Here is a 16,097-nt window from a genome sequence, read left to right as displayed (position 1 = left end):
AAATTCTGCGTACCATAATAAAACACGCGAAATATTTCAGTTACATAACAACAGTAATGATTTTACAATTGGTAGGATATTAAATGAATTATATAATGGTACATAATAGGAAATATTCTGTTCCATTATAAAAAAAGTAGGTAGGTCTTCAATAAAATAACTCCATTTCTACGTCTAAAGAGACGTTATAATTTCGGTCTTAATGAGAGAGCGTAATAATGGTGGGCTTAAGAGTTTTGACGCTCGAGCACTTAAGAAGAATTTTAATCCAATTTTAATCCATAATCGGCAAGATCAAAATTTAATCCCTTGGGATAAAATCACGTAATATTTGATATTAAAATATTGATCTGAACAGTTTTGAATCCAAATTGGATTAAATTATGTGGCTGCGATAAACCCACTTTCTACTGAATCCGCTTTCTGCTCAGGGTTGGCAAAATCCTTGTTTTTTTCAAAAAGAACAAAAACAATGTTTTTTTATTGTTTTAAACAAGATTCATTGTTTTTAACTGTTTTTAAATCAAACAATAAAAAACACATAATAAACAATAAAAAACTATGTTTAAAACACATTTTAAACTATTCATTATACTTATGAATCAGACTCACGAGTAAACTCATTTAAAGAAATATTACGTATCATTAAACGTAAGTGTGTCAATAAGATGAACCAACCATTGACGGCCTTAGGGTTTTCGATGCCCCATGCAAATACTACCTAACCTGTAGTAGGGTTTTTAATATAGCTATCATCCTGGAATTTTCGGTCGCATAGTACTAAGAAAAGGGAAAATAGCTAGTTATCCACACATTGTTTTTAGTTTTGGTTTATTGAAATGTGCATGTCTGCAGTCATAAACCATCACAAATAAACAATGTTATAAAAAATAAGAACTTAGATACCTCTATAATCTTAAAACTTCCATCACATCATAAAATTTCAAAAAAATCGACCGAAATCCCTTAATTTTTATCTAGGAGTGCCGCCTAGTTGGTTTTAACCCGATCTGTCCAGACCGGCCGTGTTTCTTGTACCGGCACAGCCCGACTAAACAGCAACCCTACTTTTATCTCGTGCATAGGTAGGGTCCCAAATAGATGTATATTGGCAGCTATATACATTCTATTTAAACAAAAAGACAAAATTCAATGCGTTCGTAGGATTTTTGCACTGGTAGGAAATTTATGAAATCATATCGAGCACTTTCAGTCGCTCTTTTCAGAGAATCTTAAAATCCAACTACCCGTTATCAATACAATTTACCTTTCTTAGAGTCTTGGAATGGTTTTTTCTATTGAATAACCAAAATCGTACAAAAAAAACAATGAAAATTTACCTTATAAAAAACATGTTTAAAACAGATAGTTTAAAACGTTTAAAACAAATTGGTGTTTATTTAAAATATTTGTTTTAAACGTGTTTTAAATACTTGTTTTAAACATTTTGTTTAAAACTTGCCAACCCCCAAATTCTGCTGAGATAACGGATGGGTTTAATTTGGTGAAAATTATTATTATTATTATTATAATTATTAATTTTTTATTGTGCTAAGAAATAAAGGCAATTTTTTTAAATACATTTACAATTTTGTGCACAACCTTCTCCCATACCTAAGCTGTGCTTGTGTTTAGTGAGAGCAATAATTATTTGTTATAACAATTGATGTAGATTAATTTAGAAATTACATTTATATAGAAAAAAATTACAGAGGGGTCGAAATGCAGTGAAGTCTAAGCTCCGAGTCTCGTCACAGAACCTCTAGATGGAGCTCCACGCCAATGTTACCATTTAACGTGTTTAGAGACCACGCTCTTGGTTTTAGAGAAGGACTACAGTCGACATCTATGATATCCTTCTTAAAGGAATATTGTATAAGCCGTACTTTCTTTTCGCACTTAAGTATTCGCTAAAGGAGCACGAAGTCATTAAGCTTATTAACCGTTCCCATAAAAACCAGAATATTCAATTACGTTATTAGTAGCGTGGACGTTTCCTAAAACGTCAATAACGGATCGCTTATTGATCGAAAGAAACCTTTTCTAGGCTTTTGCGCAGAAGCGGAATAAAGCGCCATCTGTATATCATAAATGTTCTTCTGATGAGTTTTATTTATTCGTTTAAACGGGAAGATATTTATATTACATACTACTTTAACTTACAACTTTAATGTTTTATGTTAAAAATTCATGAAAAAACGACCCTTGTAAATATCATCGATTGACCAGAAATTCATTGATTCAAAATGTCGGCCATATTACATTTTCAGTATAAAGCGACCCCTATTTTTTTCCCCTGAAACATGATAAATTTTCAAACTTTTAGAAAAACTTGATATTGTAAAATGTTTTTTTACAATTGCAATTTAATGCTATATTTACGATAAATATTACAAAGAAATACATTAGTACGAAGATTAATCTTTCAATTGATTTTCTTGACGCGTAGTTAAGACCGTAAAACTGAAGCTGAACCGTAAGCAATGAAAGAAAAGTAATGAAAATATTGAAAACCAGATCTCTTCCTAAATTAAATAGAAAATTTTATTGGAATTGAATAAATTTAAAATTCCACCGTGAACAAATACTGTTATACTTCATTTCATCAACAGCAACTATATCAAAATCTAAAACATATAACATGTAGGCTTATTCATTCAGCAGATTTCATATTATATAAAACGCCAAGTGAAAGTGAACTACTTATAACATAATATTCTTTAATATACGCAACATTATGAAAATTTACCTTTATATATATATATCAACAATATTGCTTCTAAATTTGAGGATGTGTAAATATTTCGATATACAAATTTGACACGGAAAAGTACCAGTAAAATGTAATTATTGAAATTTACAACATTATCGGAAATGAATAAATACATTAGCCTATTTCACGAAGAATAATTTCTCGTCCAGTAAGAAATGACATTGAAATTTTATACAAGAGAAAGAACGGTAAATTCGAAATTTACGATGAAAAATTTTCGGGAGTTTCATATTTTCTATATCGATTGATAAATTAAAATCGCTTACTACTGGAATAATAAGGTTTTTAAGTTTTTAAATATGAGCGTGATATGTAAAGCTCGCTATCGTTTAAATTTTCTATTTTCTTTAGTTTTTTAAGGCAATTTTATTGATAGAAATTATGTTTAATTCAGAGAAAACGGCATGGTATTAGAAGATAAAACTTATTTTATACAAGACGTTTCGAGCCGAGGCTCGAAACGTCTTGTATAAAATAAGTTTTATCTTCTAATACCATGCCGTTTTCTCTGAATTAAACATAATTTCTACTAATATTCACCATGGTAAATAATAAGTTTAATATATATAATTTTATTGATGTTAAGATTTTTGTCATAGCACCGGAGGCTTTGATATTAAAAGGCAACAAAAGTTACGAAAAACCGCGTGGCCTCCGAAATTGCCGTATATTACAACTATCAAATATCTTAAAAAATCCGGAAAATGTGTAGTTCTAGAAACACGTTACCTTCGTTGCCCTTTAAACGGGAATCATGGCGAAGCGATGCCATTTCCCAAATTTAATCCGACTGGTTTTATCGAATGACTGATAAATGAACTATTATAGAAAATATTCGTCACAAATTCTGTCTGTTTACGTGATATATACGAAAAACACCGATTACTTCTTTTCCAGTTTGAAAAATATTGCTAGGGGATTCTATGGGACAAATATTCAAGATGATCATATTTTAACTTTTAACGTGTATGTATAGAGAGAGACAGAGAGTCGAAAAATAACAATCGAGAGAAGGTCCATACATCGATCCGTACCCTCTTTTAAAAACGGGATTTATGGATCGAATATTATCATTGTAACTTCAACAACCGCTGCAAACGAACCGTCCCCAATCTTTAGATTTGACTGGCCATTTAGAGGTGAAAGGCGACTCTGATATTTCGAAATCTAAGCGCGTTACCGTCCGCAAATCATACTAAATTCGCTATAACAAAAATGTTTTCGTATCGGTTAGGTTACTTAATAGTCACGACTTTAAAAAAATTGACGAATAAGGAAGGGCTTAAGAGTCATTTCTATCGTCGTGTTTCGGTCTTCAGCTATTATTCGTTGAAGGCATTTTTTGATGAAAGGCTTTAGTTGTTGTATATGATGAAGAAAATAAAAATGTGGTTTTTTTCCCGATGAAGTTCGTTCACAAGAAGATGTCGTGAGCTCTTTGCAAATTTTCTCGTTCCCTGTTTCTTTCGCGGCCGTCTTCGATGTTGGCGAAAGTGGGGCTGCCGAAAGGAAGCTCCACCAAAGGATTCTCAAATTCTATAATGTTCTCCGCTTCGCCTTTGAACGCAACAAAAAACAGAAAGTGACGAGAAAAGAGGAAAGTGAAAAGTTAGTTTCGAGGAGAGGATAAAATATTACGGAGACGAATTCCCACAAATACGCTCCCGAAATTCAAAACCTTCGGCCGACATAGATAGAGTCTTTTATAAGTGTTCTATTAAGATTTATGTTTGGGCTCCAAGCCCAAAATTATTATCAAAAGTTTTAAAAAACTATGTTCAAAACATATTTTTAAGCCCTATATATTTTTCCAAAATATTCCCGCGTTGTCTAATTTCGTTTCGCGCCAAAATATGGAAGCGGCCATTTTAAACAAAACACAACGGGTGACTTTGTATGGTAGTTTGTTAGTAGTTAAATAAATACCAACTCTCATCATCTCGATATTCATAGTAAACTAATTATTAATTTTGAAATTATAGCTAGATATATAGTGTGTTTCAAAAGGTTATGCAATTTTTTTAAGGAGTGGAAAAATATGCTTGTTTTTTTCCTATTTTCCTACGACGAGTTCATAGAGCGCCAGAGAGCTTCAAAGTGTGGCCTACTAGCCCCTGGAAGTAGGCTGCCACAAGCCCAAAACCAAGCAGCAGAGAAATGCGAACATTAAGGTTTGGGTTGATATGATAGGTAAAAAAGGACTTTATAAACAAATTGTGGTAACCAGCGTAAAAAAGTAAACTTAAACAGTATTTAAAGTCCCTGCTGCTTGGTTGTGCACTTGTTGCAGCCTACTTCCAGGGGCTAGTAGGCCACACTTGGAAGCTCTCTGGCGCTCTTTTAACTCATCGTAGGAAAATGGGAAAAAACATGCATACTTCTCAACTCACCCTCTACAACTCCTTAAATATTTTGCATAACCTTTTAAACACCCTGTATACTACAAACCAACAACTGGAAATTATGAAATCATAATTACGAAAATTGAACTGGTTAGCAGTATTCAATAGAGTATCAATTTAATTTCAAATCGATAACCTAAATTAATTAATACCAGCTATATTTAGAGTGAAAGCTTTGCATTTCTATAAGAAAGCCTAAAACATTTTACGCGTTTGCTCCAAAACACAATTATCGTCTCTGATTTTATGGAGAGAGAGCCTGCTATCGATACAGGAGTGTCTTCCCCCATACTGCCAGAAAGGGGGGAATGTTTATACACGAAGAAAGCCGGATGGGCATGGTTTATATTCCGGGAATCTCAAGACCAGTGTTGTTCAAAATGAATTTTGAAAATTCAAAATACCATTTTGCATTTTGAGTTTCTAGGAAACTATTTTACATTTTGCATTTTGAGTTAGAAAAAGTATTTTATATTTTACATTTTGCAGTTCGAGTTTCCAGGAAACTATTTTACATTTTGCATTTTTAGTTTCTAGAAAACTATTTTGCATTTTACATTTTGCATTTTGTGGGTTTGATATGTAGAAAAATATTTTCAAAATGTTATTCAAAATGTTTTTACTATGGTACCATCATCGCAGCTGTTGAAGAGAAAGTTCATCTGCTTTTTACTCTTAAGTAATCATAGATAATAATAATAATAAGCAGCTGGGCTAATACTCAGTTACTCACTTACTCAGAAGCAGACGAACATTCGTACAGTGCCACCGTTTTATTTCCCACGCTGGCTGCGAGGATGGTTTTGAAATCTCTACGTTATTATTATTAATTACTAAATAATTATAATTAATTATTAATTAATTATTACAAACTAACTGTGCATTTGTAAAAACATTGAATTTTTTTTGAGTTGCAAAAACCATATTACAATTTACATTTTGCATTTAGAAAAACTAATTTTCAAAATGTATTTTGTATTTTTCATTTTGAGTTATGGAGAAAGTATTTTGCAATTTGCATTTTGAACAACCCTGCTGCCCACCAGCGTTGCCAGAAGTACAATAATTATCGTACACGTCGATAATTTCGAGCTAATTTATGGGACGTACGATATTTTCAATGGCGTACTATGTAGTACGCATTTTTCGATAAATCAACTTGCGCGTACGATAATTCACGATAATATTTTAATTGGCTGAAAAACTGAGATTTTTAAACGTAAGTTTTCAGTCCGTCGAACATTAAGTGTTATTAAAAATTTTGATTTCACAATTTTAACTTCAGTATTTCAGATAAAATTAAAATTTACCGAGAGGTTTCAGGCGTACGATAATTTATTAATGAAATCGAAACATTTTTGGCTCTGGTACCTAGCTGGTACGATAATTTGAGTTTCACGAACTGGCAACGCTCCTGCCCATATATTATCTTTTAACCCGATCACCTACTTGACGAATTGGTATTAGCATGTCGTTACACAATTGAGATTGCGCTCTCGGAGCGCTCCCTAAAATAAATTAGCCAACAGAAAAGTATAAAGTCAAAAATGTTTTACATCTAATTCGGTGAGTTTTGCTTCCGTAGGCCAAGTCCCCCTGGTAGGCGAGTAGGAAGGTCATAGGGAAAAGAGGCGCGAAAATGATCGGCTTTTTGTTTCGTTTGAATCTGAAACGATTAAAATCCAAAGCTATTAACTAGTCCGTTTTAGATCCAATATAAATAACGTACGAAAATGAACTTACCCCGCAAACATGGCCGCCGTCGCCACTAAGTAAAAGGCGCCGAACCAATAGAGAAGCTCCCGGGCTTTAGCGATCTGAAGGGCGGCTTGACGTTCGCGGAACTGAGTGTGCATTTGAATCTGACGTTCCAACTAATAAAAGGAAATTTCACCGATTCAGCAATCCTATCGAAATTAATCTAAAACGGACGAACCTGAATAATCTGTTGCTCGAGCAAAAACTCCTGATTCTTTCGGAAATTATCGTTTATAGATCTACTGAAGTAGGAGCCCATTTCGCCGAAGTATCTGTGTAAAGCACTTTTGTCGTCTCGTAAATGGATCTCGATAGAATTATTCTTAGCTAAAAAGAAAATTGAACCTTGTAAAAGCACTTTAGAGTTTGCCACTAAGTTTCTCCAGCACTCTAGCTTCTTGGTTTAGGTAAACTACGACTGAAAGGTATTTTATCAGCGTTATTTTGATATTTTCTTATATCCACGGAATGTCGTATCGTATAAAAACGTTAAAGCGAGTACATCGTAAATCTTGTTAAGAAATTGTATCTTGGGAACTCGGATAGTTTCGTCAAAATTGCTATTTTTGAAAAATGATTCAAACATAAATATCCAAAATACGTGTACAGATTCTACGCCTCATATCGCTTTAAATATACTTCGTAAAAAACTAGCAAATGCAAGATATTTGGTTTTCGCTCTAACGCCGGTTCTACCTCATTAAGTGAAAATGAAAAGTTTGCGGAGGGATTTTTAATTTAGAGTGGCGGGGAATCGCTTAATCAGCGCTAAGTTTACGTTGATTGATGCACGACGAATTCGCGTATTAAACAGACACCCGTGAATTATTAACGGATTAATTAACTAAGCGCGGAGTTTGTTCAACCTATTTGGGAAAGAGTTGCTCACGAATATAGATCGAATAAAAAGTAAATTTAAAAAAATATATTTCATTTTAGTTGGGAAAGCAAACTTTAAAATTCAAATAAATTATCTCGTTTAAAAATACCTTACTTAAAAATTAGCCACATTCAAGAAAGTACAATTTGTTCAGCGCAAAAATTCTCAAAAAAATAAAAAATAACGAGTTTCATAGTTTCCATATTTCCGATCATTTATCAAAACATCGCGTACTTGGGACATTTTCGTCAGTCACTTAGCATCGAAAAGCCAGCAAAGAAATGGGACCTTCTCTATAGCTAATACAAATACGAGCTAAGTTCCAGGTAAAGCTAGCCACTATCAAAAGATCGTTATCATCGGTGGCGCGCGTATCTCCGAGAATCTGCCTTTAGAGGAGCCGCTCGAGCGATATCAAAATTAATAATTCTGGAAATAGTGAATGGAGCGCGGAATTTTAGGGAGTTTCGCGGTTCCCAGAAAAAGTGAATTTTATATATATATATACTTTGCGGGGTTTAGAGAGAGCGCGGCTCGCTCCGCATGAGCGCTCATTTCCCGGGAGAAGAAGAGCTCTGTGTTATGATTCGCAGAAATTGAGACTTTTTCGTTTCATTTTTCGTCGTGTTTTCGGGCGCTCTTTAAAAAATATCCGCGAAATATGGCTTCGAGAGTAAACATCCTCAATTTGAAGATTGCTGAAAGAAACTCTTTAGAAACCAATCACGCGATGTCAAAATTAATTAAACTCGAGTCTAAACGGTACGCTTAATAAACTTTGATATTAAAATAAGCCGAAGCTCGAATGTCTCGGGAATGCTACTTTGAAGATTATGGCGTAAACAATTACGGATTCATTAAATACGTTTTTGGAAACAAATTTATTTTTAGGCAATAATATCATAAATAATTGTCGGAATAGTTTAAATAAACATTAAATTAAATACCGCGAGCAAACATCAGGTCTAATTCAAGGGTATCCTATTGTTATCCGATGGGTATCCGATGGACTGTTTGGTGGAGCGATGATAACAATATTTAGCTTCTATCAAATGTTATAATAACTAATATTTAGCTTTTATCAAATGTTATAATAACTAATATTTCGCTTCTATCAAATGTTATAATAACTAATATTTAGCTTTTATCAAATGTTATAATAACTAATATTTCGCTTCTATTAAATGTTATAATAACTAATATTTCGCTTCTATCAAATGTTATTATAACTAATATTTAGCTTTTATCAAATGTTATAATAACTAATATTTCGCTTTTATCAAATGTTAAAATAACTAATATTTAGCTTCTATCATATGTTATAATAACTAATATTTAGCTTCTATCAAATGTTATAATAACTAATATTTAGCTTTTATCAAATGTTATAATAACTAATATTTCGCTTCTATTAAATGTTATAATAACTAATATTTCGCTTCTATCAAATGTTATTATAACTAATATTTAGCTTTTATCAAATGTTATAATAACTAATATTTCGCTTCTATTAAATGTTATAATAACTAATATTTCGCTTCTATCATATGTTATAATAACTAATATTTAGCTTTTATCAAATGTTATAATAACTAATATTTCGCTTTTATCAAATGTTATAATAACTAATATTTAGCTTCTATCATATGTTATAATAACTAATATTTAGCTTCTATCAAATGTTATAATAACAATTTTGTTTAGTCTCTTGGGTATACCACAGGACGCCTGACATAAAAGCAACAGATCACTTCTTAAAGAGAAACAAGCCATCTTGATATATTTACTTCGGGGAATGTTCAAAACTCTAGTCGAAGTACATACATTATCCTCGGTTTCGTATGAAGTAATTAAGCTCCATATAGAACGAGACGCGCTTTCGAAGAATAGAAGTGAATAAAAAGTCTATTCTGAGTTGTCGCGCACTCGATTCCTAATGATTGACGTAGTATTGAGGGAATGGGGGATATAAACAATTCCTCCCCGCTCAATGTTTACCGAGAAAGTTCTTTTTCTTTCGAGCGTGCTCCGTATAAGCGAAGACTTTTGAAGAGAGCAAACTCATAAAAATGGATCGAGTCAATATTGGGGCATCTACCTGGAAGCATTCGAATCTAATTAGAGTCTCGCGAAGTGGAGAGCTCGGACTTCTTCACCTTTAAGTTTTCCGGTATTCACCACGGCTGGCGTCTCTCTCTAAGGATGAGGAAGACGGTAGTAAAGAGTGCCGTGTAGCGTAGCTCTTTGCTCGAGACAGATTTTATTGACCGTAAAGCGAAAAGCAAAGAGCTCTTAAGAAAGAGCACACTCTGTTTGGTCAACTGCGGCTCGACCTTGCCATGAATATAAAAACCGGTCGACGCTGTCTTCTGGGAATTTTGATCAATATCGTCTAACCCACGCCGCGTTCCGTTCCGATGACAAAGTTCTCGCGAGGCTGCTACTTTTGATTCGGCAAAGAAACGCGCCTCGTAAAAAATGGAATCGCGTGGTTAACCGCAATTTGAAGCCAATACAGTCGTTCGAACATCGCGGATTAGGTTTTTACGTTTATTTTCACAATATATGGAATGGACCGAAAAAATTGCCATTTTCCGAAGAAAAACTGTATATAGTGAAGAAAAAACAGATATCTTTTAAATAGTTTACGTCATTTTTACTATTTTTTAAAGATACAATATTTTGTTAATTTAGCCGACTGTCATTGAACAGTACTAATGTACGCGCAGTGAAATCGATTCATTTAATAATACGACACCCCAATAGTTTAATTATTTTTGTTCTTGTTTATTTAAAATTATCTCTGTATATATTTTAAAATGTATTGTTGTTCATGTGGACCCAACTGGAAAGCAGTTAAAAAACTGAGTTGGATATCCTAATAAAGCTATTTATTATTATTATTATTATTATTATTATTATTATTATTATTATCATTATTATTATTATTATTATTATTATTATTATTATTATTATTATTATTATTATTATTATTATTATTATAAAATTAAAGAAATCGATTCATATATGAACTTGCAGCGGTCTAACGAGAAAAAGTCGTGTTCAACTTTTGTAACTGAAATAAGTCTATTCAGGTGGTAGTTTTCATATATCTGATGATAATCCGTAACTCAGATCAAATTAATATTTCATATTCCCCTCCCCGGAAATCTGATCTCAAATTGTATATGATGCTTTTTCCCAAAATAACTGATCTGAACTGATCTCTGGCCTATACGTTTAGTCAGGAATCCATACCTCTACTTGGAATGTTTAGCGTGGCAGATTTTCGTCTCGATGTGGCTGACGGTTTTTTTGACGTCACTATGTTAACTTAACAAACAACTACGTGAGAGGGGAGCGCTCGCAAAAAGGATTTTTTCTCTCGTAGGCGGGGCCAAAGCCGTCAGAGTGATCTTATCATACGTGATACGGCAGGATAAGCGTTCCAAGTAGAGGTATGGATTCCTGGTTTAGTAGATATAAAATCTTGCAAAAGCAAAACCAAATAAATAGTAAATGGGCTGCTAGTTGGGCGGTTTTCCAGCCCAATTGAGCTTCCCTTATCAAAACGGGAGACTTCTTTTAAACTGTAATAAGGATCAAAATGGATAATGTCTTAAGAATGTAGTCTGAAAGTAAAATTTCAACAAAATTTTTTGTTATATTTAATATAATAATATTTTACTTGTTCGCGTTTTTACTCCTCACTCTCTAGACCATTGGTGGTTCTCATGTTTTTGCTCTAGCGAATATTATGTTTATTTAAGTTTTAATCAAGTCATATTTTTAAACCAAAGCTTCGACACTCAAAAAAGACTTAATTAGCTTTTTTATACGACTGTTGTTTTCAGCTTAAATTTCGATTAAATAAATCAAGTGTAAAAGAAGACTTGTATAAGACTGAAAAATGAGCATTTTAGGATAACATAAATCTTTAAAATGAAGATCAAAATGAGTCTTGAATTTGGTTTAAAAATACAGCCTTAGTAACCTAAATGAAATAAAAATATGCAGTGTAAAATATCCATATTTTGAACTTAAAATAATATTGGCATTACAGCACTTTTAGGAACTAATTTAACACTTAAATAAGACTTAATTAGCTCTTAACAACGACTGTTTTTTTAGCTACATTCCCGTTAGATCAAGTATATAATAAGACTTGTATAAGACAGTAAAATGAGTATTTTAGGAGAACATAAATCTTAAAAATGAAGATCAAAACGAGAATTGAATTCGGTTTATAAATACAGCCTTAGTAACCTAGATGGATTAAAAATATGCCGTGTAAAATAATATTACTTTAAAATAGTCTTAAAAAAGATTGACATTACATCGTGTTTTTTAAAATTAACACTCAAATAGGACTTGATTAACTCTAAAATACGTTTTTTTTTCAGCTACATTCCCGTTTAGATCAAGTGTTAATTAAACTGAAACTGAAACTGTAAAATGAGTATTTTAGGTAAATATAAATCGTAAAAGTTTACGTTTTAAAATGAAGTCTTAATAACACAAATTAAATAAAAGAAAACCGTGTAAAATATCCTTATTTGAACCTTGAAATATATTTTAAATAAGATTGGCAGTATAGTATTTATAAGAAAAACTTTGACGCTCAATTAATGAAATGAACTATAAAAACATTTTCTCTGAGCACACAACTGTTCTTCATTGTGTGCCTTTAGATTTCCGTTATGCTCCAGTCGCGTAGACAAGGAGGGCGTACCTTGACTGTACGAAATGTTAACCCCCTTCTCGACCCCTCTGAACCTTTACCCCCCCCCCCCCTGGATGGCTGTGATATAATAATAATAATACGTAAGTTAACCGCTTTGTGAGTAAAATCAAACAATTTATGATTAATAAATTGAACGTAAAAATTGTAAACCCTAAACGGTTTTTTAATAACCTATAAAAGGTTTCATAATAGACTTAGCAATTTCTTATGGACTTTATTTAATCCATTTCTTTTCAATAATGTAATTATTTTTGACGTTATTTTTTATCACACCACGATAACACCTTTCTCAAATTCGAGATGTTTTAGTGACCAAGCTAGCTCTAAATCGTAAAACTTACTTTCTTCTTAGAAATCAAATTAATTTCAAATTAATATTCGTGTTCATTCATAAAAACGGCACCCCATACACAATTTGGTATAAAATCCAATTATATTTTTATTTTATACTTAGGAATTCGAAAACAAAATAATAGTATTGTTTCATTTAGTTTTCTCGCCAAATAAGAAGATCAATGGCTTGATAAATGTCAATTTGTTGGCTCTCAGTCCATTGTAATATTTTTTTCAAAAGGAGTACTTAATTTCAAGAAGAGAATAGTGCTTTCAAGCTGCTAACACACACATTTATATATTTAAAGCTACAATCTAAAAAAGATTTAAATTAAATGTAAACTTAAATTAAAACCAAATTGCTTTTACTTTTGTTGTCTAAATTGAGACTAAAATATTCAATATTTTTGCAGTTTAAATTGAGACTAAAATTAATATTATATTTGCAGCTATAAACATGTTTATAATAACCCTAGCAGTATACGCTTAAATTTTATCTTACACAAGACTTCTTTTTCATCTTAAACAAGACTATATTTAAAGGAGGAATATCAGACTTAAATGAACCGTTATAAGGAGTCTCAAATAAGACTTTCGTAGAGTTGAAATAAATTTAAAATAAGGCCAACTATTTTGAAACTTAAACCAAAATATAGCAACCTTAACTAAGTCTCGATTTTCACTCTAAATAAGGATGAATTAAGTATGAAAAAAGGATGAATTTGGGACTGTGGCAGCTTTAAATTAGTCTTTTTTTATATTAAAAAATACAGCTTCGATATTGGTACGGGTTCTTTCAAAGGTCACTCACGATAAATTTGTCGTTGTAAATAATTTTTACCTCTCCGAGGGGACTTTGTACCCTAGGAGGGGTTATACAACCACCGTGTCTGTCTATCTGTCTGTGGGTCTGTCTGTGGGTCTGTCTGTCAGGCCTGCGAACGTGTTCGCATTTTCGGGGCAAAGGGTAATCACTGCCTACCCAGTTTCTTAGAATCAGGGAAAAGGTTTTTCCAAAAGTGCCCTCTTTTTGTCATTGGGTGTAGTATCATTTCTTAATCGGTCGGGATTCGAACCCAAGCCCTCTTGCACGACAGGTGAGCGTTCTACCACAGAACCACGGATATAATTACGCTTCACTGAAAATAAAAACTCTTCCGAGGAGAGGTATATTTTGTCTTGCCAACTTGTTTTATCAAATCTGAATTTGAATTTCCCGCTTACTTTTGAGCTACAAGCATTTTTCAAACGCCAAGAGTGATAAATCTAGCGGAGATTGTAAATGTACTACGCAGTGGCGCCGCCAGCAATAGGTATACGGGTATGCACGTCTGCTAAATCTTTACATATTAAATTGGCGGATATTAAGGCAGATGGCGCTATATTTCCTAAGTTCGAAGCTTATTATAGTTGCTTAAAAGGGTCTCTGGCGCGAAGTGTGAATTTTACTCTGTAATTAAGGTTTTGTAACGTTCATAAAGTCTTTTTTAAAGAACGACTTTATTACTTGAAAAATTTTGCCTAATCAATGCCAAAAAATTTATTATTGGGTTTCGTTTTGGACTGTTTCAGAAATATTTACCGTTTTTGGGCGAATAATTGGGCTGCTTTCTAAATTTGCTTGGGTTAAATTTTGGGCTAGTTTGAAATTCACGGTTTTTGTTGGGCTGGAAATTGGGCTAGATTTACGACAAATTGGGCGGCACACTCCTTAGATTTTCTAGCAGCCCTTAAAATTTTGAAAACAATTTAATTGAGGGAAATTTGATGGGTTCAAAGAACGCAACTGATAACTGAGAATCAGTTGGAAGCACTAATCAGAGGTCTAGAATAAAACCCCTTCGTTTGTAGTTAATAAGCAAACGTTTGTATTCCTGAAAATACACCAATTCCGAAAAACAATCTCGGCAAGCGTCGTGACTTACGCGACATCTATTATCAGAAAAGAGAAATGTTGAGTACGAAATTTCCTTTTATCACTTAAATAGTATGTCGCAATAAATGCTGAAGCAATACACTTCCATTCGATTTCCTCCCCCACCCCCTGTTATTAATAAGAATAATAATTGTCTAGAACCGCGCCTGCTGAAGTGGCGCATTCAAAGAACTGGACTCAAAACGTTTCCTAATATTTCTAATCAGCTTTTTCAGTTTACATAGAGCTCATAAACTTCTGGATAACCGTCCTCTAGCGGTAGAAAATCAAACCGTTTTGACCTCTACGTGGGTCTAAGAAAACTGAAAAGACTAATTTATTTTATATCATTAGTTACAACATGTATAGTACTTAGGGGCTAGTAGTGATTACAAACATACGTTACTTAAAATATATTCATCAAAATTAATATTTGAGTTTAACAATTTACATAAATCTGATATTTTCAGTAAAGAACCTTTTAGTAGGTGAAACACCTCATTCGCGCGCCTACGCCGTTCGAAGTAATCAGTCCGGGGGAAAAATGATATCGACTTTCGTGACGCGCTAGATTAAGGGCCGGTCGTTAGACTTGCCCGCCGCTCATTCACTCTTACAAGACATTTCGGTCACACCGGCCAAATAACCATTCTCCTTAAATCGATTAGTTTAAACAAGAAAGAACGCGGAATATCGTGCCATCTTTGAGCCAAAATACGCAAAAATATAACTACAATATTTACGAGATTTTGAGCACGTTGAACCGTATTCTACTAAATTATAATTATTTTTAATCCCCTTCTAGATTATAAGCTCAAACGTATTCTCACCATAACTACTAGCAATCGTGAAATAAACCCCAGGATTTTTACCGTAGGCTAATTAAATATATCAAGATTAACGCGATGAATATATCGCTTTTATGAGGGAATCCGGGAGACTCACTCGCTATATGGACAATGTGACCTGATGGGAGGAAAGGGTTCCAGCAGCGTAGTGACGGATGTCAAGGCCTCGAACGACTCTCGACGATTGACTTTCCCTGGAATCAGCTCCAAGAAAACGATACATTTTCGAGGAGAAAATGGATTAGGAAAAAATTAATTTCATCCTCGCGAGATTTAAGAGAAAAAGAAAAAATGATATTTTGATCGGCTTACCAGATTCCGATAATTACGACGCTATTTGGCGAACACTCTAAAAATGTGGTTCCGATCTACTAGTGTGTTATCGAGATCGGGGGAGACGCCCCCGGCTGACGTAACGGGGCGGGATCAATCGATTATGTTCGA

General features: G+C 33.2%; 1 protein-coding gene across 3 annotated transcripts; it reads right to left on the bottom strand.

Annotated features, from left to right (window-relative positions):
- Window positions 1-3,347: 3,347 nt before the first annotated feature.
- Window positions 3,348-16,026, bottom strand: LOC149947479 (plasminogen receptor (KT)). Of its 3 annotated transcripts, XM_090171771.1 has the most exons (6): window positions 15,966-16,026; window positions 15,751-15,857; window positions 7,112-7,260; window positions 6,919-7,049; window positions 6,732-6,841; window positions 3,348-4,330 (listed from the first exon to the last, which is right to left on the bottom strand). In XM_090171771.1, exons 3-6 carry the CDS (start codon window positions 7,190-7,192, stop codon window positions 4,188-4,190), a joined length of 465 nt encoding a protein of 154 aa, XP_090027897.1. In that variant the 5' UTR covers window positions 7,193-7,260; window positions 15,751-15,857; window positions 15,966-16,026; the 3' UTR covers window positions 3,348-4,187. The 3 variants fall into 3 exon arrangements, with proteins under 3 accessions (XP_090027897.1, XP_090027898.1, XP_090027900.1); XM_090171772.1 differs by lacking the exon at window positions 15,966-16,026 and having other exon boundaries at window positions 15,751-15,864; XM_090171774.1 differs by lacking the exons at window positions 15,751-15,857; window positions 15,966-16,026 and adding an exon at window positions 7,630-7,805.
- Window positions 16,027-16,097: the final 71 nt, after the last annotated feature.

Source organism: Leiobunum rupestre, chromosome 4, assembly GCF_980474605.1.
Source record: "Leiobunum rupestre chromosome 4, qqLeiRupe1.1.hap1, whole genome shotgun sequence".
Taxonomy (NCBI): Eukaryota; Metazoa; Arthropoda; class Arachnida; order Opiliones; family Sclerosomatidae; genus Leiobunum; species Leiobunum rupestre.
The sequence above is the reverse complement of the archived record's forward strand: the minus strand, read 5'-3'. Positions and strand labels throughout refer to the sequence as shown.